Source organism: Toxotes jaculatrix, chromosome 10 (genome assembly GCF_017976425.1).
Source record: "Toxotes jaculatrix isolate fToxJac2 chromosome 10, fToxJac2.pri, whole genome shotgun sequence".
NCBI classification, from domain to species: domain Eukaryota; kingdom Metazoa; phylum Chordata; class Actinopteri; family Toxotidae; genus Toxotes; species Toxotes jaculatrix.
Window position 1 is genome coordinate 23,345,923 of NC_054403.1, and position 25,318 is coordinate 23,371,240.

The 25,318-nt window shown below is 39.6% G+C and overlaps 1 protein-coding gene across 1 annotated transcript; it reads left to right on the forward strand.

Annotated features, from left to right (window-relative positions):
* Positions 1–1,824: 1,824 nt before the first annotated feature.
* Positions 1,825–24,296, forward strand: glrbb (glycine receptor, beta b). The gene is made up of 10 exons (XM_041048074.1): positions 1,825–1,948; positions 4,905–5,043; positions 7,280–7,386; positions 8,854–8,921; positions 12,840–13,066; positions 13,770–13,852; positions 14,419–14,559; positions 17,287–17,439; positions 20,861–21,153; positions 23,255–24,296. Exons 2-10 carry the CDS (start codon positions 4,922–4,924, stop codon positions 23,549–23,551), a joined length of 1,491 nt encoding a protein of 496 aa, XP_040904008.1. The 5' UTR covers positions 1,825–1,948; positions 4,905–4,921; the 3' UTR covers positions 23,552–24,296.
* Positions 24,297–25,318: the final 1,022 nt, after the last annotated feature.

Consider the following 25,318-nt stretch of genomic DNA (forward strand, 5'->3'; position numbering starts at 1 on the left):
CATCCACATTTAATACTGGAAAGCTACAACTGATGTAGTTGCAGCACAACTTCAGTTTTGACAATTACGTTCATTTAGGTGAGATAGCAGGGAGTATGTGGATGTGTTTAGACTGGAACCTCCATCACCCTGGCACTTCATCACTAGTTCATATAAAAGCCAATCTGAGCCTAAATACACACATTCCTGAGAACACACATTTTGACAGACAAGGACAGATAGCAGTTTGCCATCTTTTTTTTTTTTTTTTTTTTAGTTGAGCCTCTCAGCTTTCAGTTTCTAGCAGAAATACATCTTAACAGCAGAAAGGTCAGATCTGTGCAGAATGCTTTGTACTTCGGAGAAACATCAATCATGTGCCACATAAAAGTCCTATACATGCTGCATGAAACATATTCATACAATATGGCTCATAGACTACACATATACATAAAAAAAATCAACGCTACGACCATAGAAAGTGAGAACATTTCAGGACGTTTTAACTGTTTGGTCTTCTGCCAAAATGTTTTTCACACTTCTGTAAGTCATTTATTTAACCACTCACACTACATTGTAGACCTGATTTGCTAGCTGGCATCTTTCATCTTTCATCTTTCATCTTTGCATACAGACCAACTGACAAGTTGCGATGGTAAAGGTCTGACCGAAATGTGCTGATTTCCTCCTTCATTTAAAATGATGTCCATAAAATTAGTCCAAAATTCAAGTGTTCAAATATGTATTGATCATGTAACTGATTTTATCTACTTTAATGTTCATGAAATGAACATAATTTTTAAAGGAAATCCATACAAAAATGATTTAAGTATCATAACATTACATTGCGTCGCCCTGAGTCAAACCCACGAGCGAAGGGGATGCTGACAAGTGTGAGAGAGATGCAGAGAGCACAGGCCCAAGCCTGGGGGGCGTGGCTTCAGGAGGCTATGTGACTGAAAGCTCCTGGTTTCTATTTTTTTCTGTTTATTGTTTTTAAGCAAGAGCACAGGCCTAAGCCTGGGGGGGCGTGGCCCTGAGTCAAACCCACGAGCAAAGGGGATGCTGACAAGTGTGAGAGAGATGCACCTTAGGGTGGGCCACGCCCACCCACCTTAGGGTGGGATGCTGACTGTGTGTGAGAGAAATTTCAGATACTATATGTAAATATAATCGGTCAAAAATTATAATTGGTCCTTTAATTTTTTTTTTCTCGCTCAGTCATTTACAATTAATTTCTTATTTTGATAAAATACACATTTCCAAATCACATACATTCAGTCCTATGCAAAGCCAAGTCTGGTCTATGAGAACAGGATTCACTACAGTGATACCACTGGAAGCCCTGAGCTGTATTGCATCCATTATTTGCCGTCGGTCTCTGCTTTATGGTCTATACAACCCTCGCCGTTCACGTCCATCTCCCGTTGAATACCACACAGACACTTCCATAAATAGTGAAGCGTTTTGCTCCCATCACGTGAATGAGAGCATTATTTTTTTATTTTTTCCTGCCGCCACGTCACGTTTCAGCGTTTCGCGGCGGCTGTGGATGTGGAGGCGGGGAGCGGCTGTCCGTTGTGCTGATGGGAGGACTGATGATGCTCTCCGGCTCCGTGCAGCCGCTACTGCGCATGTTGCATGACAGGTACACGCAAGCCTCCATCTTGGGCATCCCGAGCTGAGGCGAAAGGGCAGCAGCCATATACACACTGATTCCAAAATAAAAACAAATAGGGCGCGGAAATAAAAACCTAAAAAAAAAAAAAAAAAATTGGCAATTTGCCGAGATGTAACTTTTTTTTTTTTCCTAAAACCTATTCAACAAATTGATTCAGTTCTTCACTGAGCGGAGAACAGAATGGAAAAGAAAGACAGCGACTGGTCTGGAAGGCTGTGTTAACCACTATTTGCACAGTCTCAGCTTTACAGGGTCTTCTAAGGAATTGGCAGGTGACAGAGCCAAACGGTAAGTGGACCTGCGTGGAATGATTTGTGATAAATGACTTTCGTGTTATTTATGTTTCTAACGTGTGCTCATGTGAAGTGACATCGCATGCTCGCGTTCATATGTACTGGCATCTTCTTCCTGCATCCCCCCCGTCATGGTGGTCGCTGTTTTTCTGTGTTGTTCTCACTCCAGCCCCGCTGCTCCCTCTGATGCTCAGGCTTTGGTTAAGTGTCAGTCTCTGTTACTTACTTTTCTCTTGTTACTAAGAGACTCATTGCGACCTGCAGCCACAGGTTGTGAGTGCGTATTCTGGTTGTTTTGAATTGGGTGCATCTCAGTATTTTGATGAGCATAGCCTAGGCCTTTCCTCCTCAGTTAGATAACGATATCTCCAGTGTACTGCATTATATCATGTAGAATCAAATTAAAACAAAAATAATGAATATTAGATATTATTTACACCAAATCACAGAGCTTTATTGTGTTACCATCAGCATTAAAAAAAAAAAAAAAACAATCTTTCATTTAAGTCAGTATTCTTAATTATTTTCAGGAATTATTTTTCATGTTAGGGCATGTTCATGGACCAGAATAAAAAAAAAAATGCACAGCCTGAAGAAATATTGTGGGCAGAGCAGAATTACTTATTGACCTTGGACCCCTGGGGCAAACCATATAAGGCCTCTTGAGGTACTGTATAACGATGCCTCTGCAGTTTTAACATTGCCAGTAGTAAAACACAGCAAGGGCAATGTTCCTCAGTGGTGACACAGAGTTGACTCAGGCAGTGCGATGGTCAATTTATGGACATGGTCTCAACTGAACACACATTTTTCTGCACAGGAATCGGTTTAGCATGGCTGTGCATGATGTGCTGGTTATTTCCTCTTTTTTTTCTCTTAATTTTGAGAATATGCACACAGCAAGGTGTAGACAAGTGTGAGTGCCATTCAACTCAGCTTCAATACACTGTGCATTACCGCCCCCCTCAAACAAAGAAACAAACAAACAGGAAGCAGCTTCTCATAACACTGTGATAAAGGCTGAAGTTTGGGCACTAAAGTGTAGTAAGTGGGAGAGGAGCTGTGCAACTTGTTTAATTGTAATGAACTTATCTTTCAATTTTTTTTGAAATGAAGAACTTAGGTTCATCATTTTTAAAAATTATTATCATATCTGCATGAAGTCCATAATGCAGTGCTTCGCAAGATACATTATATAATAAACCCCCAAGATACATTAAATAATACACCTACCAGATACATTAAATCTCTGGGTTCATGTGTTGATTCACAAGACAGGAAAGAAGAATAACCAGTTATTTTTAATGACTTCACATTTTTTGTCTCGGGAATACTCAAGTGTTTTTCAGGACTCTAAAAGCTATAAACACATGAATCCTGTGTCAGGGGATTGCAGTGAGGCATTGCCTGACGATTAAGGGTCACAGGCCAAATAGGCTGAGAACTAGTGCCATAATTTGCTGTGTTCATATCAGGGATCATATTGTAATCAAGATTTTCAAAAGTTTTTTGTAATAACACTCATTTCCTCACTACAATGTCATGTCTTTTAGTTATGGACCAGCTTCTGGTTCTTCTTTGTCCTGTCAGGAAAACTGGAATAGACGGTCAGAGAGAGGAGTTGTCATCTAGCGAAATGCCAGAGGGAAGAGGGTACATAAGAACTGTAGGTCAGATGAGAAATGATTTCCAGGAAGTATGGTCAGACATTCAACATTGCCCCAGCTGCTGCCATCTGGAATGTGTGGGTCAGCGGTGATGTATGTTGGCCATTTTCTCCTACAGGACAAGGACGCCAACCAATCTCCCATTTAGCTGGAATCTTTCATATTGATAAAGTGATGTTGACCTAGTTTGGGCGAAGTAACGTATTTGCATGGAGACAAAAGGCGCTGAACTGAGCGGTGGAAATGATTTCTGCTGGAGAACATGATGATCAATGCGCAGGCGAGGAGCAGACAGGGAGTTACTGGGCCAAGGCACTGAAAAAGGGAGAGAGTGTCTCCGTCTAGACAATAAACTGCTTCAGTTAATATACAGTCTTGCTGGCTGGGGGGGGGGGGGGGGGGGGGTGTTGGCTTTGCTGTTGGTCTCAGTGTCCCTATGCAATGAAAGGGCGCCGCTTTCCTAGATGGGGAATGATTCACGCAGGTACTATGGCTGCAAGCTGATTAATGGCCCCTATCAAGATATGCAAAAATGCGCTGCTTGTGAGTAGATGTGTGCATTTGTAAATGTATGGTTGCGCTACTGTTAGACCTGGCTTTGGACTTTCTAACAAAGAGATTTATGGTAAACACAAAGGACCACATTATGTCCTGCAATTTAGTGTTTCAAGGTGTGAGAAGGGATTGAACCACAGATTATAGATCAAACCAAATGATGCTGTTTTTAAACATCACGATAAATAGAATCTACAGTTGCAGAAAACAGCATTTTTAGACCTTTTCTGTGCAGATTCTAAACTAAAATAGAGAATATTTAAAGAGGATATTCAGGTAATATTTATTTCAGCCATCCTTTAGAGGTCACATTCACCTGACAAGTCCTGAATGACCATTGTTATTCAAGTGCGTTACTCCACTGATTGGATTTATGCTTGAACTTGCTCTACTTGATTAAAACTTGTCAGACTGATTAATTTGCATTTCAGACATTTACTGTATGTGACATGCATGCAGAGAAAATGGGAATACATCATATCAGGACAGGGTAAAGTCACAGTGTTCACATGAAATAGATAAAGTGCACTGAAGCTTTGTATTCCCACCAAAGGTACAGCTCAAGCAGCTGCTGTCTTCTGTCACATGTTCAAATAAATGCAAAGATTTGTTGAATGTGACGAGAAAATAAGTCTCTTTAGGTTATTAAATTGCACACCATTAAGCCTGAGTAATTTATATTCATTGGCTTCTTCTCTTTATTTAAACGGGTTGGTTTCTCCTCTACAGGCTCAACGTGCACCAGAATGGGCATTAAGAAGCTCGTCATCCTTCTCCTGGTCCTCTCTCTTTGTCTAGAGGGAGGGTCTGCCAAAGAAAAAGGAACAAAGAAGGGGAAAAAGAAAGGGAAGCAGGTGTACTGTCCATCGTAAGTATGGAAGGAATGACACATTTCAAAAGACATACAAATATATGTCCTTCATGTAGCATTTAATGCTAACACTGAGTGTGGTAATAATAACATGATGATGTTATGAGTTCATGTAACTTTACAGTTTCAGGCTCTCTGCTCAAAATAATTAAAAACTAGTTATGTTTATTTATTATTCATTTTAACTGATTTTCCAACCCAGAATGATATCACCAGAGTTGTTTTCTCAAATTTGACAAAGTTTGTCCAGAGCCACAGAAGACATTGTGCAACTGTTTTCCTTGGCTGAGTAGCACTCCCCATGTCGAATAAACTAACCTTTATGAGTAAAATTGGAGGAGTTCACCTTAAATGTCCTTTTGCAGTGCCCCAACATTGGCAGTTAAGCTATCAGTTAAAGCGTAACTTTAAATTTTATACCTGATGGATCTTACTTTTCATATGCTCTCCAGTACAGTCCAATAGGATCAATGGACTTTCCGGAAATCTGTGCCAAACCCACCAAAGTATGGTGTATTAAAAACACTGAAAACTTTTACTGTGATGCGTTTATGTGTTCTTTTCTTGTACAAGCCTGATGCTGTTTCGGCTACTGCTTCAGCACTTCTGTATTTAGTCTTTGCTAACTGGCTGCAGTTGAATGGCACCACAGGGCACTGTAAAGAAGTGTAAAATAAAAATGGAGTTGTCAGGTAGTAAGTAAATACAGGACATGTCTCCTAACAGAATGAACACCAGCATGTCCCCACATGACTTTGTAGTGTCCCTTGTCTCTGTGTACTGGGGAGCTACAGCCTCTTCTTCCTTAAATTGTAACAAATCGCTCGACAATGAAAGTTCTTAAAAAGCGGGAGAAAGTGTTTGATGTTGTCCCAGTATTGGCAAGTGTAAGTTGTATGACATTTTTTGTGTTTAGTGCTGTGGGTGCCTGTGTGGATCAAGGAACCTCTTGGTTCCAGTTTAGCTGTTGTGCTTGAGGTTGTCAGAGGGGTCTGTTAAAAGAGAGAAAAAAGAGAGGTTTAGTGGATGGGACTTATGTTTTTCACTTTGATCAGAGGAACCGCAGCACACAGGCACACTGCAGCATTCCTGTGGAGCACTTTAGCTCATCCTCAGTGCATGATAAGGTTTACATAATGATATGTAAAGTGCTTTGAGAAGGGGAAATTCTTTGGCAGGAGATTTCATTGCCACCCACAAGGAGGCTTTCTGTTTCTCCTTTCTCTCCTGCCAGATCCTGTTCTCCTCTTTCCCCCTCTCTCTGTCCCATTGTTTCTTCATCAGTCAACCTCAGAAAACAAATGATGTTTGGCTTAACGTCTTTGAAAATCACCACTTTGTGTTATGGTGGTAATTTTCAGACAGCAGCTGTTTTTTGCTATTTTGCAGGATGGTTCAAAGGGAAAATTTCACTTTGGTCTCAATAAAAAGTGGAAATACACTCTCAAAAATATACTGTTTGTCTTGACAAGGCATTTATACTCTTTGCCACCCACATGGCAGATTAATTGACTCAATGTTTTAAAGGAGTAAATGGAGTAGAATCAAGAATAAAGTGTCATTTTCATGATGATAGTTGGGCAATTTAGGGGACTGTATTAAGCGTTTATCCACGCATTTCAAGTTTCCTTCAACAAACCAGACAAACAAACATTTTTAGACACACTATATGACCACATACCTCCAAATGAAAAGTAATTTCCATCAGCCTCAGCTGTACTTTGTGTGTTTCCCTGCTACTTATCGAACAAAGCAAACATTACATTCTCATCATCAAAACACCCTGTACATATGCCATGCAGGGATGCCAGCATGGTCATAGACTAATAAAACACAGTTAGAAATATGATGCTTAGTGTACATTTGACTTTGTATACATGTAAAGTATTTCTTAAATACTCCAGACATGTAGGTAATTGTTCCAGAAGGTTGAAAAAATGTCCTCTATCGGCCTCTGGGATCATGTCAACTTCCCCATTCATGATCTGGAAACATCTCAAAATAGCACCACATCACATTTCTAAACATTCCTTCACTCTAACATTGCCTGGGTGGTCCAAATCTTAAAAGCTAATTTAATCCTTAACTGGTAGCTCTCTCAGGTTATAGTTTAATCAAAAAGTGCATAGAGTAGAAGCTGGTGTGCTGTGCATCTGTAGTGTTCATCTGCCAGGAATTTGACCTGCTAATGTAATCGTGCCTATAGCTGCCCCTCTGTCTTTTTTGTTTGCAGACAGCTGTCATCTGAGGATCTGGCCCGAGTCCCGGCGAATTCAACCAGTAACATCTTGAACAGGTTACTGATCAGCTACGATCCCAGAATAAGGCCCAACTTCAAAGGCAAGTTTCTTTCCCTCTTCATCTGTCTCTGTCTTTTCAATTTAATTGACATTTTTTCTGCATCGATGTCATGGTAATTAAAAAAAACAAATATATCATGAGTATGCACCTCCAGATTTGTCTTCTGAATCTGGTGCTGAAACAAGAATCATCTATAAATGGTGCTTGAAAGATTAATGAGCATTAATTTCCTTTTCTGGACATACCAGCATATATGAAATGTACCACAGCAGAGTTGCAGTAAGCTGATGTTCCCATTTTCTCTTTCCTCAAAGACAGTTTGATACGGCAACAGTTTACACACACAGGTTGTTAAGGGAATGAAATCTGTTAGTTTAGACTGTCTCGTATTTTAAAAAACAACAAACAAGGTGAATTATATTTGACTTTTCGGTGTATGTAATGAGTGCTTTATATTAATTATAGATGGTGAAATTCTACAGTATGTTTTGTGGGGGTTTTTTTCCATTCTGTACTACCCGCCAAGTATCTATCTTTACAGTGTTCACAATGTGCTGTAAATATCACACTATAGGGAGTACCAGGCTTCAGTCTCACAGAAACAGCCATAAAAATAACAAAGAGGTGACTGGTGGCCTCTCCATCTAACTGATGGGTCGGTCTTCAGGTGGCTACTCAGATAGTTTCCATCCTCTGGCACTTGGCAGCAGGAGCTGTATCTGGGACTCGGTGTTTGATGTCTTTTGAGCAGAATCAGCTCCCTCCCTGACTGGCTGCGACTGGTCCAGCGGCCAAACATCTGCTCTTAATTTCAGGGTGGGCTGAAAGCTCCCCCGTCCATTAACATCCATGTCATAATCTCCCAAATTACATCCTAAACTGTGCCTTGTGCATTACTTTGCCCAGGCCTATAAAATGGTGAGCTGCTTTTATAGACCATATAGAATTTAAAGGTGACATCACAAGTGTTTCTTCAATATTAATTAGTTTGCTTGGTTGCCATACTGCATTGTAGGTGTGAGCTACATGCCACCTCCATATTATGTGCATTAATTTTGTGAATTGTTTGATAGAATTCATCCTGTAAAACTCATGTGTCTCCAGTAAACACCTCAAAGGAAATAATTTATTCAAAGCAGTGTGAGGTGTCTGAATTTGTTAAGGATTTTACTAGTTTATGCAAAAGGCTGTGTGGAGAGAGATGCCAGCATATAGTAAACGTTCACAGCTTTTGCTTAGCAGAGGAACAGGATGCTCTTCAGAGGACATTTTTTTATTTTGCAGTGTTGATAAAGCTTTTCATAAATCCTGATCAGTAACAGAGTCGATTCAGTTAGCAAGAACAATTTTTATTGGTGTAGAAGTAAAGAACTACATGGTTTCATGAAGCATACTGACAGTTACTATAATCTACGAACACACTGGCGCCTCACTTTCATTGCAAAGCAACAGTTCAACACAGTGGACTTGATACCACAATCACTTCTTTTCTCTTCTTCAAACCAGGAATTCCTGTGGAAGACAGAGTTAACATTTTCATCAACAGCTTTGGCTCGATCCAAGAAACGACCATGGTAAGAATTCACTTCAAACCCACCTTCCTGACAGCATTGATAATCAATACTAATGCCAATCAGAATTAGTGGTTCAGAGCTGAAAAGTGCTTCAGTCAGGTTTTAGGGAGAATGCCTGAGCATGTTTTCTAGATGGTATCAGACCATTTAGCAGTGAATCATTATGAAGACTGGGGTTTTCATGCCTCATTTATCTGATGGCTTAATTGCTGATAAAGAAGTGCAGTTCTAATGCTAATGAGCAGATTGAACTCAAGGACGGCGCTGGGTCGACTCTTGATCACTTAGGAAACAATAAAAAGGAACATTCCTGAAGGTTTCTAATAGCCTGGTTTAGCGGTGTGTTTTAATTTAAAGCTGCTGGGACAGGCCACTAAGCTTTAATAGTCTCTGTTAGTAAACATATTCAATCATGTGACAAGGTAATTGTAATTAATTCAGTGCAGAGTGACAAAATCCACAGTTTGACTTTATTCTGTCTCATGAACTCCTCGATCTAGTTAAAAACTCTGTCCAGTTGAAAAAAATAAATCTAATTTGTACGGTTGTAACAGCTGTCAAACTGCCGTCAAATGCAGCACGACCAGCAAAAGTTGAAAGAGCAGCAGTCAATGGGGAAACTCTAACTCTGGCTGGCCAACCAGTGAGTCAGTCAGACCAGTCAGTCAGCGACAGACATTCATGTTTATAGGTCTGAACTGGCTAAATAGAAGTTAGGTAAGTTAGAAGGAGGTGAAAGATAGTGAGCAGCAGGACGGGTGAAAAAGACAGACAAGAGAGACAGGAACGAGGAAACTGAGAAGAGGAAAGTTAGAGACAGAGAAGGGAGGAGAAATTAGAGTGGAAGGCATTAAGTAAGAGGAAGACAGAGAAAAGGTGGAGAGGGAAGAGGGAAGAATCTAAAGAAAGACAAGCCAGGAGAAAAAAAGAGATAGGATTGAGAAAGAGCAAGTGACAGCCAAGACTGAGACAGAGACAGGGATATGAGGGACTCCCAGATGGCAACTTCTGTTTTCTTCTCCTCCCCCTGGACATCCAGCAAAAGATTGAAAGAGAATGAAAGTGAGGAAGGTTCAAAACAAATCCGGGAAGAAAAGAAAGAGACAGCTGGTCACCTCTCCCCCTCTATTTATCACTCTGTGGGGTATCTGATCCCAAGAAACCCTCTCTCATCATTTACACCTCCCTTGGTCAAACACCGCCACGCGTCCACTGTAGTTAACGCATCTGTTTTCACTTTATGATTGTATTTGCCAGGAGAGGATGACTAATTTGATGTTGTGAGATGAAATAAATTGTGGTAGTGTGAGGGGTTTTTTGTCTTCTTTTTTTTTTCTTTTTTTATTGCTTCTCAGTTTGAGTTTTCCTCGCTGATTATAGCGAGCGGTTGTGTTAAATCTCACTGGAATCGAATGCGGTACTGGCAGCTTGATAGCGAGCCAGGGGCAGGATATATTTCCTTGTCTGGTTTTCAGAAAGGAGAAGGTGTGGGAACTGGCCTGTGTCTCTGGCAGACAGAGAAGAGCCAGCAGGAGCCGTTCATTCTGTCACCTGAGTTGGATGTTGGAGTCTAGGTTGTATAGAAATGAAAATGAGATGTCAACAGTTTGATCACTCCTGCAGCAAAAAATTGTTTGAATTCATAAACATTCCTGAGACCTATGTGTATTAAATGTTATGAGTTTTTAAATAGTTCCTTCCTATCCATACTGCATATGGAACAGTGAGGAAGGAAACCTTTCATGTGGTTTCTTGTCTCATTGTAGTCTCAGTTGGCTGTCTCTCGGTATCAAACCTGGCTGTAATTGAAATAGTTTCCAGTAAGCACATCTTTTGCCAGAAAACCAGGAAACATATATTTACAGTACAGACAGTACAGGAAAGAGAGAAAATGAATGAAATGCCAAAATCTGCTCTGTTCAATCAGTCTAGTTCTAACTAAAATATGTGGTAAAAATGATGTTGGCAAAAACATTCACTTTGATGGATAGATTAGCCTGTGCAGTTCTAAAATAATAGCAAGCATAGATCACTCAGGGGTTTCCTTGTTTTTTTGTTTGTTTTTTTTTCTTTTTTTTGGTTTTTGCTTTATTAGATAAGGTACAGCAGAGATGCTGACAGGAAACAAACTGGGAAGAGAGAGGGGCCTTTGACACACAGCAAAAGTTGCCACAGGATCACTGAGTTTAAAGCCACAGAAAAAAAAAAAACTGTAGTGATCTTCACAGTTGTGGCCAAAGATGGAACTGCAGGTCACATGACTCCCCCAAGCTCAAACACGCCCATGACTTAAGAAACAGCTGTAAAATTATGAAGAAAATTTCCAAAGTATCACCATTTCAAAGACTTCTGACAAACAAATAGCAATTTGGATCATCAGGTCCATCAAGGCCTCAAACTGTCAAAGCAGTATATTATTTTTGTACCATTCGTATGAGTCAGCAGTCAACCAGACTCCTGTGGTGACACATAATGGGCATGGAAGCAGTGAGCTGCAATGCATCTAGATGAATTTTATTGTGCTGATTGACCTGAATTTGGCTCAAGCATATTTTTTGCCAAAAGAAAAAATCAGGTCTTATATATGTTTATTCCAGTTCCATTATTTCCATTGCAGTAGTTTAACATTTAATCATGTGTGTATATGTACTTTCTCTGACAACTGTGGTAATGGTTGGTTACAGAGGTGGAAGGATGGTTGGTCTTCTTGCCACAGCTGTTGTAAATTTCTCCTGCTCGTGTTCACCAAAGTCGATTAGAACTGGTCAGTTAGTACCAAAATGTGGCACCAGCAACTGAGCCACACTTCTCATTTCATGCTGGTATAACTATTTTGAGTTGTCAAACATCAGTACTTTTGTGATCAACAATATTTGAGAAAAACTGAGTCAAATTTAATCTGAAAACTAAGTGAAGAGCTTGAAAAAGTGATAAATGTTGGTATTTAACGGACTTTAAACAATCTGCAAAAAAAATGAAAAAAGGCAACCAACATCATAAAAATGTGAATAATGAAGGGATGGAAGGTGGAAGTTAATTTCTTATACAAGACACACACAGACACAGGCACACACAAATACACACACATGCAGATGGTATTTTGGTGGCTTTATTTGACATGTCATCCATCTTCACTCTCAGCATTAATAGTTCTTCCTAGCACCTGGTATCTGAACAGCTTGAGGCACGCCATCAAAGCAGCAACAAAAAAAAATGTCCCAAAGCCTCATTGAGTGACACTTTCCAACCAACGAGAATGTGGAAATTTCACTAATAAGCTCACTAATGAGGTATGTGCTGTATCACATGTTGCTGTGTTGATAACATTCGACCCTTGGACTGTGCAGTTTCCTGATGTTGACTGTTTTAAAGCAGACGTCATGAGTGTTTTTGGTGCAGCTGTGGAATTCCACTCAGCATGTTAAAGTGGGTCTGTTGAAGTTGTCATTGAAGTGATGTCTTTTTCGAGAAAATAGTGTTTGTCACTGACGTAATAAGTGTTAAAAGAAGTCCAACATGTTAACATATCAACAGTGTAGAACTACTATATTCTGAAGGAAGTATAAACATGCAGCAGTGAAGGAAAGGGGCCAGCTAGTGGGAAAACAAACATTCACTTTTTTTCTTAACATCAAAACATTAGTATCACAGAAGTATATTAAATTTATTTAACAGGGTTTAAAATGCTTCTCTTGCTCTTTCAACACATCATTTTCAATTTCATGGATATAGATCTTAACCAGAGCACAAAGGCCATGAAAATAAAAAAAAGTTATTTGCTAGAAAGCAAACATATTTATTCCATGTATAGAGCTCTTCTTTTGACCAGCAGTCTCTTTGAAAGCACCCAACTTGTGTCCAGTAGTATTGGGATGATACAGACATTAACCATGTTTGTGCATGTCTGGAACCTAACAGGATTACAGAGTCAACATCTTCCTGCGACAGCGCTGGAACGACCCCAGGCTGAAGCTACCGCAGGACTTCAAGTCGGATTCTCTCACCGTTGATCCCAAGATGTTCAAATGTCTCTGGAAACCCGACCTGTTCTTCGCTAACGAGAAGAGCGCCAACTTTCATGATGTTACCCAGGAGAACATTCTCCTCTTCATTTTTCGTAATGGAGATGTCCTGATTAGCATGAGGTAATGAATTTCTATTTTATTTTTATCATTGCCTGTGATATGCTAATAGATACACCATTTGCTATTGATTGGTTAGAGCAAAACACAACAACATAATTCCACCCTCTCCAAACAAAATATTGGCTACCATGAACACAGTGTTGGGCTTAGTGAATTGAGGGCCAAGTGTTCAAATATATGTGTCGACAAGACTAAACACAAAAAATCATCGTAATTTAAGGGCTAGTTTCTCAGGCCAATTACCTGGGGACACTAAAGTGATAATAATAACTGTTCATTTGTGTTCTTAATACCCAGCAAATGTGCACTGATAATTATAGTCCTGTGTGCTTTGTTTCAGATAGTCAGGCTAAGCTTTTTTTCATGTTTTCAAGGATTCCTTGGTTTCTCTTATTTGTTTTGTCTCTGGGTCGATAATGATTGTGGGTGAAGCTCTAAAGATAATGAGACACTTGGTTGACATGCATGGCCTTTGGTGAAAATCTTACAAGGGGCTCAATGTAAACTAGCTGGACCTACAGCTACAGTGTGTTATGTTAGGGTTCAATCATCTCTAGAGATAATCATTGAACATTTTCTGTAATTTTGTGTGCTGCATCTTGAGTGACACATATTCTGTTTATTTTGAGAAAAAGCACCATAAAAAAAACAACAACACTGAAATAGAGCATAAATTAAAAACTTTTTCTTCATCCTCCTCCAGGCTGTCCATCACCCTATCTTGTCCGCTGGACTTGACATTGTTCCCTATGGACACACAGAGGTGTAAAATGCAATTGGAAAGCTGTGAGTTTTCCAGAAATACCATCTTAAACCACCTCATCACTTAACACATCTGCTAGTTGGTATTTGGGAGATACAATATTTATGAGTAGGGAATATATTTGTTGTTTTTATAAAATAGTTGTTTTTGGGGTAAGAGCTTTTTGCTTGTGTTTAGAAGTCAATTTCAATGGTGAGCACTGAGAGAAGTGGAATAAATCATCATATTTTAAGGTTGTTGTGAACGTCTCACAGCTAATTGAGCTTGACTGTGGTTAATGCATCTTGTTTACAAAGTAGTTTAGATATAAATAAACAAAATAACTTCAAGCCATTTCTCTCTAATGCCGAACCTGACTGCTGAGACTTGCAACATCCTACATCTGTGTGCATATACACATTATAGTTTATAGTGATTTAAGTGTATGTTTCTGTAAGTGTGCTTAACAATCAAACATATATCGTGCAAATAAAATGTGCATATATGCATTTGTACATGTGGTATATTTGATGTGGTTTTAGCAACGTGTAAGTACAGTTATGTCTATGAATGTTGACTTTTTATGCGTTTTTGTTCTTCTTTCATCAAGTTGGCTACACCACGGACGACCTGCAGTTCATGTGGCAGACAGGTGACCCAGTGCAAATGGATGCCATCGCTCTGCCACAGTTTGATATCAGACAAGAAGATATTGATTATGGGAACTGTACCAAATACTATGCAGGAACAGGTAATGTCCTTGTCCTAAGTCCTATTGTTTTTACATATTAAAAAAAAGGGAACTAAAGGGAAAGGGAAATCATCAAAATCATCAAAATATTCTTTATAGCCTGTTTGAGCCAGGCTTCCCATTTTAATTTGGCATTACTCACTCTATACAAAGCAACAATTTGCAGCAAACTAAAATATTTTGAACCATCATTGCCCTTAACTGCAATGCCTTCATGCTAAACAACATTTTGACTTAAGTGCTGTTCATCATCTTTTGGCTTTTCTTTCATCCATTCAGTAATTATACTCTGTGAATTGAAAATAGTTTGTTCTGGGTAGGCTCAAAGCTATAGTGTCTTTGTTATCCTTCAGCCCCAAAAGTATGTTCATATACCTGGCATGTCCCCTGATTAATATTGAGTTTATTTTAAAACATGGTCTTTAGGTACAAGAACAAGACAACAAGAACAACAAATAATTTCATTGTGATCCTGGTTTGGGATTTACTGTGCATTAGTTGGCCATTGTGTAGTGGTGGGTTGTTTTCATCCTTGCTGCAGTCATCAGTGGTGTTACAGGTTCCCAATCAAAGTGACATTGGCCTAAGTCAAGACGAGAGATATTGAAACTCACAGTCATGTCTGAAATTTTACTCTCTGCTTCTCTTGAAGTGAACTGATAACTGCTAGAACAACAATCACAGCACTTAGTAATGGTCTATAAGGATAGACTTTTACTGTTTTAGGCACCTTGACATGTCACAGCAGGAAAAGCACAGGTGTAACTGATATCACTAATTATGCTCCTCTTCCATTCAGCTTTGCTGGTGAGCCAGCCTACACAACCAGAGCCCTGGCTGTAGTGCAACTTAAAGGAAAGAAGTGATTGATAGTGTCATTAGTTACACCTGTGTTCAACAAGTTCCAAGCATTTGCTGTGAGAAAGCTCCATATTAGATTTGTATCAAGGGTTCAAACCTTGGTAGGATTTTGCTGCAGGGTAAATAAAAACATTAAAAATAAGAGGCAGTACATGAAAACTTTGTGCTTTGAAGATTTTTTTTCCCTTTTTTGCTCAAGTTGGGAAATTGAGGGTGTCCTGTGAAGTTGTGGTGTAAACAGTCAATGTTATGTTCACATTTAGTGTTACCGAAATGGGTTGTGTGTATCCTGGAGGGCTAAAAAACGTCTTGAATGCTTTTCGTTCTTCATAAACGATTGTATCAAGCCATGCATTGCTTATATCTACATTTACTTGCTAGCAGTCGTCTTCTTTCTTGCCTGTTAGCACGTACTATGTGTTACTACCACCATCTACCAATCAGTGGAATAGCCTGAAACCAACAGCAGAATGTGAATCCTGCTGCACACGTGCACACATTCATGTGTCCTCCTGCACAAACACGATCCAAACAACAGGGACCTTCTGGTAAAGACACTATCAAAACCTCCACATGGTACCATTAAGTCTGACCAACTGGATCTGACCAATCAAGCTGAAGTCACATGTATGCACCTCTCCATCCCTACCCTTCAGTTACTTCTCTGCCACGTCTTGCTGTTTGACTGTCGGGAAAAATCAGTTTTTGCATGGAAAATCTAAATTTGACAGATTTTTGTGTGGCTTGGTGGCGCTACCAAGGATAGACTTTAGCATACACAGACAAATGAACAGCATGTCACACAGGCCATTTTCCCAGGATGCTGGCATGGCTAAAAATACTGGATATTCCTCTAATAAAATAGAAAAGAAATTACTAAAAAGGCCCTGGTACTGTGCCACACACGTATTCAGACCTTTGTGAGTACAAAAACATTTGCAATGAAATAGAAAATCTCTATCAGCCAACAGAACTGGTATGACCTCAGTGCTCTTGCACTTGGGAGGCACACTGCTGGCAATGAGTCAGCCTTTTAACGGGTTGCCATGACAACCTGGCCAGACACAAAGATCACCTCTGTGTATGACCGGTTCGAGCCTGCTCTGCGACACAGGCAGCCCTTATTTGCTGTATAAAGCTCACCCAGAAATCCCCGGGCTAGTTAAATATTACTTCAGCCCATCCACTCTACCATCCCATTGGACCTACCCAACAGCCTCAAAGAGCAAAAGCACAATGCTGCCATAGGACGTCTGAAGTGTATGGATACTTATTCCATACTGGTTTAAGCCGAGCTAATGGAAACCATACTTCTGGATTAGTTAAAATGGATCATTTATGTGTGGAAATTTATGTTGTACTTTTGAGAAAAAGAATCTGTCCTCTGCCTCTTTGCCTTCTATGTAATTGGCACACTATCAATTGGAAGCAGTGCTTTTTGGGGTTCTGCCCTGAGTGCTCAAACAGGTCTCAGCTTTAACAAAGTTAGCTGAAATGAGGTTAGAGTCCTTACGTCCACTGACCTTTTTCTTTTCTTTCTGTTTTGCTTTCTCTGTTACTAATCATGCAAACAGCTGTGCTTTGCTTTGTGCCTGGGCAAAAGGAGATACAAGACTTAACCTGGCCCCTACCTTTCATCTAAATGCTTAATGTGGTATAGTCAGTATAGGGTTAGGGACGGTGTCAGTGTCGTCCACTTGGTTTTAAGAACTGCAAATCCAATATTAAGGCTAGCAGTGGGAGTAACCATCTTACTATATATATATTTACTATATGTCTTCCTCTAATTTTTGAATTTCAGGGCAAACTGTGTTTCTCACTGAAGTTATTTCGTCATGTTTGACCATTGTCTTCGTCCTCGTGCAGGATACTACACATGTGTAGAGGTTATCTTCACCCTAAGGCGACAGGTCGGCTTCTACATGATGGGTGTTTACGCCCCCACGCTCCTCATCGTAGTACTCTCCTGGCTGTCCTTCTGGATCAACCCTGATGCGAGTGCTGCCAGGGTCCCCTTGGGTATGGATTATTTTAAGTCTATTGATCAGTTCCACCATCTTCCACTGACATTTGCCAAAACACAGGATCTGTAAATATTTCTTGTGCTGTTCAACCAGGGCACAGTTGCATGTCGAATTAAAAAGGGGAGTGGCTGAGAGTATGTATGTTGTTGAGGTAATTAGGTGTGGAAAGTGTTGTAAAAAGCCATGGGGAAGAGACTGTGGCTGATCAAATAAAAGCCTCTCTGAAGGATTTCTGTGTTTTTAGGCATCACTAACATTGTGGCCCCAATCATCTCCGTCATGACATCATCAATCACTTTGACACCATGAAGGACTTTATCTATCAAGCATGATGCCATGTCCAGCATTGGTCTATATGATAAATCACTGAGTGTAGTTGTAATTGACAGATGCGACCCACAGCAGTACCATTTATCTAATGTGGGTCTAAGTACATGGGAATATTAGCCAGGAATTTGAGCCCATGTTTATGTGCAATAACTGGACTTTTTCTTGTGGCTGGTCCATGAAAACATTATTAATTTTTAGTCATTGGAAAGACCAAGATTCAACCCAAGGCTAATTTTGGCTTGATTTCCATATTTGTCACTAATCAGCCAACTCTCAGTCCCATGAAATGTACCTAAATGTCCAAAATCTAAAATATTACCCCCAATGGATTCAGTTTTCTAGCCTGCCACTTTTCCTTTCAACATTTTGTAAAACATTTTATATCACAATTTAACAACATTTTGAAAATTATGGCTGCTCAATTGAACTCAAGTTCAAAATGTACAGGTACAAGTGATGGGGGGGGGGGGGGGGGGCAAGTACTGACTCTTGAGTTTCTAGCAAATCTTTATGAGTATGGGCAACAAGAGTTGTTGAGGAGAGAAAGAGAACCAGGAGACACTCAGCTGGCCAACAAGGCGCACCTGATCCCTATTAACCCAATTAAGGAAGGGGTGTACTGAGCCACACAAGGAGCAATGTTGTTTTTCCAACCAAGGGAAGCACACAGTGTGAATGGCCTGAAGAAAGTCCAGCTAGATTACTAGACCCTTAGCCTGAGCCCTGAGGGGGTTGCAAGAATTGTCCAGTACCGGTAGTGCTAATTTATGTTTGTTTTTGTTTATGCACTGAATGAATCACAGACAAGAACCAGATGAGTGCTCTTTAGTATCCCTTTTGCTTCTCAAACTAAGATTAGATGGTCAGATCATTTCAACATCTCCACATCTCCACATAAATTTAAAATTAAAAATTTGTCACAATTTCACAGCTTGAAAAACAAAACATGAGATCATTGTTACCCTTCTAGGTGGCAGCTGATTCTCAAACTGCATTTTAGCTGACTTTAACTCTAGTTGCTAAGCCCCACCACCCCTTTCTAGCACAGCAGATATATAGTTTACAGTGACAATGGTGGCAGATTTACCACATGAAATTTGTACAGATTGTTCAAGCAAGGGTTCTAGCAAACAATTAGTACATTATTTAAACAGCTTACACATTTGAAGTGTGAGCTAAATACTATACACTTTATAAAAAGAAAAATGGCCTCTAATGTGAATATGCTTTACACAAATGAATATCTTTCTCATACTGACAGTGCACGTGGCAGAAGCTTTGTCCCAAATATCATTTAGGACAAAGCTTGAGCTTGCGAAAAAAATGTCAATTCTACGTCTTACTTTTTCCTCCTCCTCCATAATTCAGCCTGTGTGTAATATGTCAGTGTCACCCACAAACAGTACCACACATGCACCTCTGTGTGTGCAGGGCTGCATGAATAAGATAATCCATTGTTATCCCACTTCAGTCGTCCACTGCCTCCTTTTCTCCATCCTCCCTCCAGTTGTTTATCACCACTTTCATCCCATCATCATTCCAAGTCCACCTGGAAGCCTCCTCTGACTTCTCTCTAAATGGGATCAGTCCAGGTCAGTCAACACCCAGGTGTGGGACTACTCTCATTTATTGCTCTGGGCTGTGTGTGTGTGTGTGATAGCATTTATGTGTGTTTAATGTTTTCTTATACACTTGTGTCTATGCATCCATGTGTGCGTTTGACTGTGAATGTGTGTTTCTGAGCATTTTCAAGTTTACACAGCATGTTTCCTTTCCACAGGGGATATGTGAGCAAATGTTACAGTTAAAACTACAGTTTACCATTGCATTACAGAAATACTATATACATTATTCATCTTTTTCTGTCTGTCTGTCTAAAAGACCATGTTTACTATGTATACACAAGTGAATGTCTCATAGACAAACAAGGCAAACAAAGCTATCTCAGCATCTCCACCTTTCATGTGTTTCTCTCTTCGTGGATAACATGTGGGCTTCCAGAATGACAATGCTCTCTTTTTAAGTTTGTTTAAACCCACTGAGGAGGAGCAGTTTGATGAGACATCCTGAACCTTATATGAACCCCTCTTTGATGAGTGACCATAATGGAGGCAAACCCATTGGTCATTCTAATGTATTTATTGTCTCTCTGAAGTAGCAGTAGCATTACTGTGAGAAAAAAAGGGGAGTGAAGCCCGTCTTTGGTTGTTATAACAGCCTCTTAAGAGTCACTATAATTATTTCTGCTGTAGCCTGAAACAAGTGCTTCTGAGCAGGGGGAATCTCTAACCTGTAATTCTGTTGGCTATTAGAGATAAAAAACAATTTAAACTTACTCTGTCATTAGAGGCTGTCTGAGCCTTGGAGATGTCCTAATAAAAGGGGTAAAGGAACGGTCATACATCCTAATTGCAGCTACGTTTTCAGAAGCTTGTGTGAATGTGAGCTTTTTGTTACAGCTTTTGTGCAGATTGGGAGATTAATTTGTTCGGTATTTTGTGCATTGAAGAGGAAATCCATCTTTTTTTTAATCTCAGCATTCAGTGAATCATATGCTTTTCTCCAGTGGAAGCAAACATCTAGGCTCCACAGAAAGAAATGTCTTATGTCTCTGTTGTATTTTTGATCAAAGTGACACTCTGTCACATTATTAACAAGACTAAGCACTAACCAAATTGTGTCTATAGCAACAACTATCAAAACTGTCAAGTAATCAAAGATGTCATTGAATGGGTTGTCTGATTTGGTTTCGTGTTTTTCTTATTCTTTGACCAGATAATACAGTTGTTTTTTATTCAGGCAAAGCTGTTTAATGGCTCCATGTGTTTAAAAGATTACATTTGAGAACATAAGCTTCTTTATTAAATGAAAGAGGCATTTTGTAAGAAAAGCCTGTAGTGCCATGTAGTGGTTATAGTATTAAAAACAACACTGGAATCACACAATGCGGATGGAATGACAGGAAGTTCATAAGAGAGAGAAATTAATCACTCACAGTGGAAAACTTACAGTTTTAATGTTTTCACAGCCAAGGTTTTCTCACTTTGCTGACTGACAAGGTTACTTGTCTTCCCTCTTTTTTTCAGGAATCCTCTCAGTGCTCTCTCTGTCCTCTGAGTGCACCTCCTTGGCTTCTGAGCTTCCCAAGGTTTCCTACGTCAAGGCAATCGACATCTGGCTCATTGCTTGCCTGCTGTTTGGTTTTGCCTCGCTGGTGGAGTATGCTGTGGTTCAAGTGATGCTCAACAGCCCAAAGCGCATCGAGGCTGAGAAGGCCAAGATTGCATCCAAGGAGAAGGCTGCAGGAAAGAGCCCCGCTGCCAGGAACAACACGGTCAACGGGACCGGAGGGACGCCGCTTCATGTCAGCACCCTGCATGTCAGTGGATCTGGTTTGATAACTTGAGCGTTTTTGTATGTGAGTGTGTGTGTGTGTGTCATCATCATCAGGGGTAGCTTATGTGATCACGTTTTGGCTTCTGGCTAATCTTGGTGATATGAAATCTTGCCTAATATCCCTGCCTGTAATTCTGACTGGACTTCAGCTGCATGTTTCCTAGTGAGAACATTGAGTCTTGTGTATGAATATGATTTGAACAGGCTATATAACGATCATATCCATAATGGGAGTATAAGTGATGTGCCCTTGGGTATTGATGCTGTTGTTCATCACCAAAACATTTCAGCGATGGTGCTTTTTGTTGCCTTGAGTCAGTGTATAGTGTGTGTTTGTATTTGTGTATATATGCATATGGTTCTGTGTAACTTCCCGCATACAGCAACACACGGTACAATGTCAAAATGCACATTCCAGATCCAATCCAACATCCTCAGGCAGGTTTGTAACAGTGAGGCATAAAGATCTAATCTAAATGCAAAGCAGGGAAATCCAGTCATTAAAGATTGGCAATGTTTCAAACATACTAATACACGCAGCTCAGTCAGGACTCAAGTCTCTCTAGTCTCACATGCACATCAGGCATGCAGCATGTTGAACAGATCTTCCAATTTGATGTCTAATTGAATTGAATTTATCTCTGTGTCTCCATTAGTTCGGACAACATTTGGTTTTAGAGGATTACATTATTCCATTGAGGTTTAATAGGTTTTCTTGTCAAAACCAAATCAAAATAATGAAGCTTTAATGAGCTTAATGACTTCAGTGAGTAAGCATCCATAGTCTGATTAGATCCTGTTCACCCCACAGGCCTTCAGGGAAGTTGATGAAAGGGATTTTTTGGATGACATTAACTACATCGTTTTGCAGAATGTTTTTTATAAGATGAGATAGCATGTAGAGGGTGTATAGGGGTTACAAACCCCTAGATGGGAGAGCAACCATATTAGGCAATGTTTTAGAGCACAAGGTAAATCTAATTTTGGCTGCAAAGATCTTTCTTTTGTCTCTTAAAATAACAGTAGTTGTGATTTATCAGCATGAGTTCTATCCAAACTTCAGGATCAAACAGCTCCTTTACTCTGGTTTTCAAAGTCCAGTCTGTTTTCAATCAAGTCCAACAATCCTTAGCAACTTCATTTAAGCAGCATGGATGTGATCTCTTAGAGACACCACTGGGGCTGTATGTGCACACAGCACTTTTTTATGTGCCAAACAATAGTCAGAGAAAGTGGAGCATTGCTTTAGATTTTGCCAATGTAAAGCTGTAGACAAGAAGAGTCAGAACTATTTCAGTGATTTGTGCAGTTTGGTCCACAAACAAAGAATCTATTAATATAGGACATGGACAAACTGGATCACATTCTGTACTATAATAGGTGGGCAGAAACAATATGTCTGGTGAACACCAGGCACGGCGTATCACCTTGTTAATACCATCCCCACGATAAAGTATGGTGGTGGTAGTATTATATTATGGGGTTGGGGGAGGGGGCCTGCTCAGTGGCAATTTTATTATTATTATTAATTTTTAGATTAAAGCTACAGTGTGTGCAGGGAAGGTATCTGAATACATTCTGAAGCCACTGTTCATACACAAATATACCTGTGGAAGAGACAGAGAGATAAAAGTAAATGATGAGATGCGAATTCCAGAAATAAATGCCAACATTTCTATTCTGAGATGCAGGATGGTATCGTTTTACCAGTCAAAAGACCTTTAGCTGATTTCAAATGCAGCACTCAGGTCTCCTCCGTACTGTGTTACACATTTCATGTAGATATAAAGATGAAAGCTTACATGCATTGGTGGTGTGCCACGCCTATTAAATCACAGTTTGTCAATAAAAAAAATAGAATGTTTGGAGGATGGAATGATCTTTGTAATAAAACTGTGTGGAGTACCCTTTAAACCACTTTGGTCTAGATACACTGTCTCAGGGGCTGCCAGCAGTGCTTTCAGATTGTTAGTATAATTTTATCTTTCTCATGTGTTTCTCATAAATAAATGTATTTTGGAATGAAATTATGCAGAATCCAGTAATCAGTTCAGTTTTCCCTCCTGTTGCTGTCTTGCACCCAGGTGGCGGAGACACGCTGCAAGAAAGTGTGCACCTCCAAATCAGACCTGCGAACCAACGATTTCAGCATCGTGGGCTCGCTCCCGCGGGACTTTGAGCTGTCGAACTTTGACTGCTATGGAAAGCCTATTGACACCGGCACCGGTCTCGGCAAATCCCAGGCCAAGAACAACAAGAAACCACCACCTCCAAAACCTGTTATCCCCTCTGCTGCCAAAAGAATCGACCTGTATTCCCGAGCCCTCTTCCCCTTCTCCTTTCTCTTCTTTAATGTGATTTACTGGTCCATATACTTGTGATTACCCTGAAATCATCTTGTATTATTAACCCCCCACTTCACTCCCATGAGTTCTTAATGGATCAGATCACATTCAAAGAGTTTGATTCCAAAGTGAACATTGAGAATTGTCAATCGTTCCCATACAAAATGAGAAGGCTGCATACAAAATGATCACTGAGAAGAAAGTAAAACTATGTATTATTATTATTACATTTATCTTAACTGAAAATAGAAATCAGTCATCATTTGTGTATTAAACAATGATTATAACTTAAACTTTCTTTACCTAAAATGGATAAATAGCATCATGTATTGAAATATTTTATTTATTGATAATGGTACTTGAGAGGATAATACAGGATTGCCAATGTACTGTATCTGTTGTGATGAATGGTGTGTAAACAAATCCACAAAGATTGATTGCGTAACGACTGAGAAGAAGATGCACAGATCTATAAAAGAGCATTTGTAAATAGCTATTTGATTTTTTCACCCTTGCCTAGTGGGAGTCTGCCTGCAAGTTTAATAAGTTAAAGCATTTAATTTAAGCTTCAATGCAAAGTGTAACATTGTAATTACCTTGCATGCTAAAAAAAATTGCATGTATATGAAGATAAAATATAAAGATATATAAAGTATTTATTACATTTTATTATACTTATGATTTGCTCTTGAGAAGAAAAGTGGATATGTGAAACACTCCTGTTCCTGTCCAGATGGTCATGTGACACTGCCACTCCTCCAACGTTTGACATCTCCCAACTGTAGCGTGTGTAAATGGGTCACTGGTGATGTGACCATGTGTTTGTGAAGTTTACAAGCAAAGAAAAGTAAATGATCAAATGACTTTTCACCATTTGATGTGATTAAAAAATGAATACACTTATATGAATCCCTGAACATTGTAAATTGTTTAATTTTGCCTGCAGCTTCATTACATGTATCTGTATTTCTGCTTAACAGGAACATACAATGGGGCAAAGGTCTGCATCTCCAGCATTTTCCCCTTTGCTCGGCTGACATGTTTTCCACACATCACACAACAACACAGCTGTTTCTTCCACTGAGGCTTGACCTCTTCTAATGTGCCAAACCAGCCATCTATTATTCATACAAACCTGCTTGGAAAATGACCCCTGACTATCAGTGCAAGACTTCTCATATGAAATCTGTCTTCAGCTTAATGAAGCAAGATAGATGCTGACCTTATGTCACAATAACAGGGTCATATTAATGACATTTGAGGCAAAGTGGCTCTGGATTGCTCATGTGAAGGAAAGCAAAATTGTCAACGCTTTTTTTTCTGCACAAACATGAGAAAACAAGAAAAAAGTCAGTTTTTATTTCTCTCTGTGGCTGCCATGGTTACAGACATGGGAAAGACACTTGGTCTGTCACTAAGAATCAAGACTGAGACAAGACATAAGACTTTAGGGGGAAAGCCTCTAAATTCACCTATGAACCATGCATCATCAAGAGAAACGTGTGTTTTATTAAATTCATGGAAAATACAGTGATTTGTATTTAATACTGACTCATTTCAGCTGATGCTCATATAAGAAAGATTCTGCATTGCAGTGCCCTCCAATGGCCAAATCTATTTTTGGTTAATGTAATAAGGATATAAAGTTCTCTCCTGGGTGAAAAAAAACAGATGTTGTGCCAGTAGTGTGTGCAAAGTATGATGATGGCACTGCCAGAGGAAGACATTTTCAGTGTTGAAACTACATTAAATTATATATGAAGTGATATTAAGTAAAAACCGAAAGCTTAACAGAAACAATGA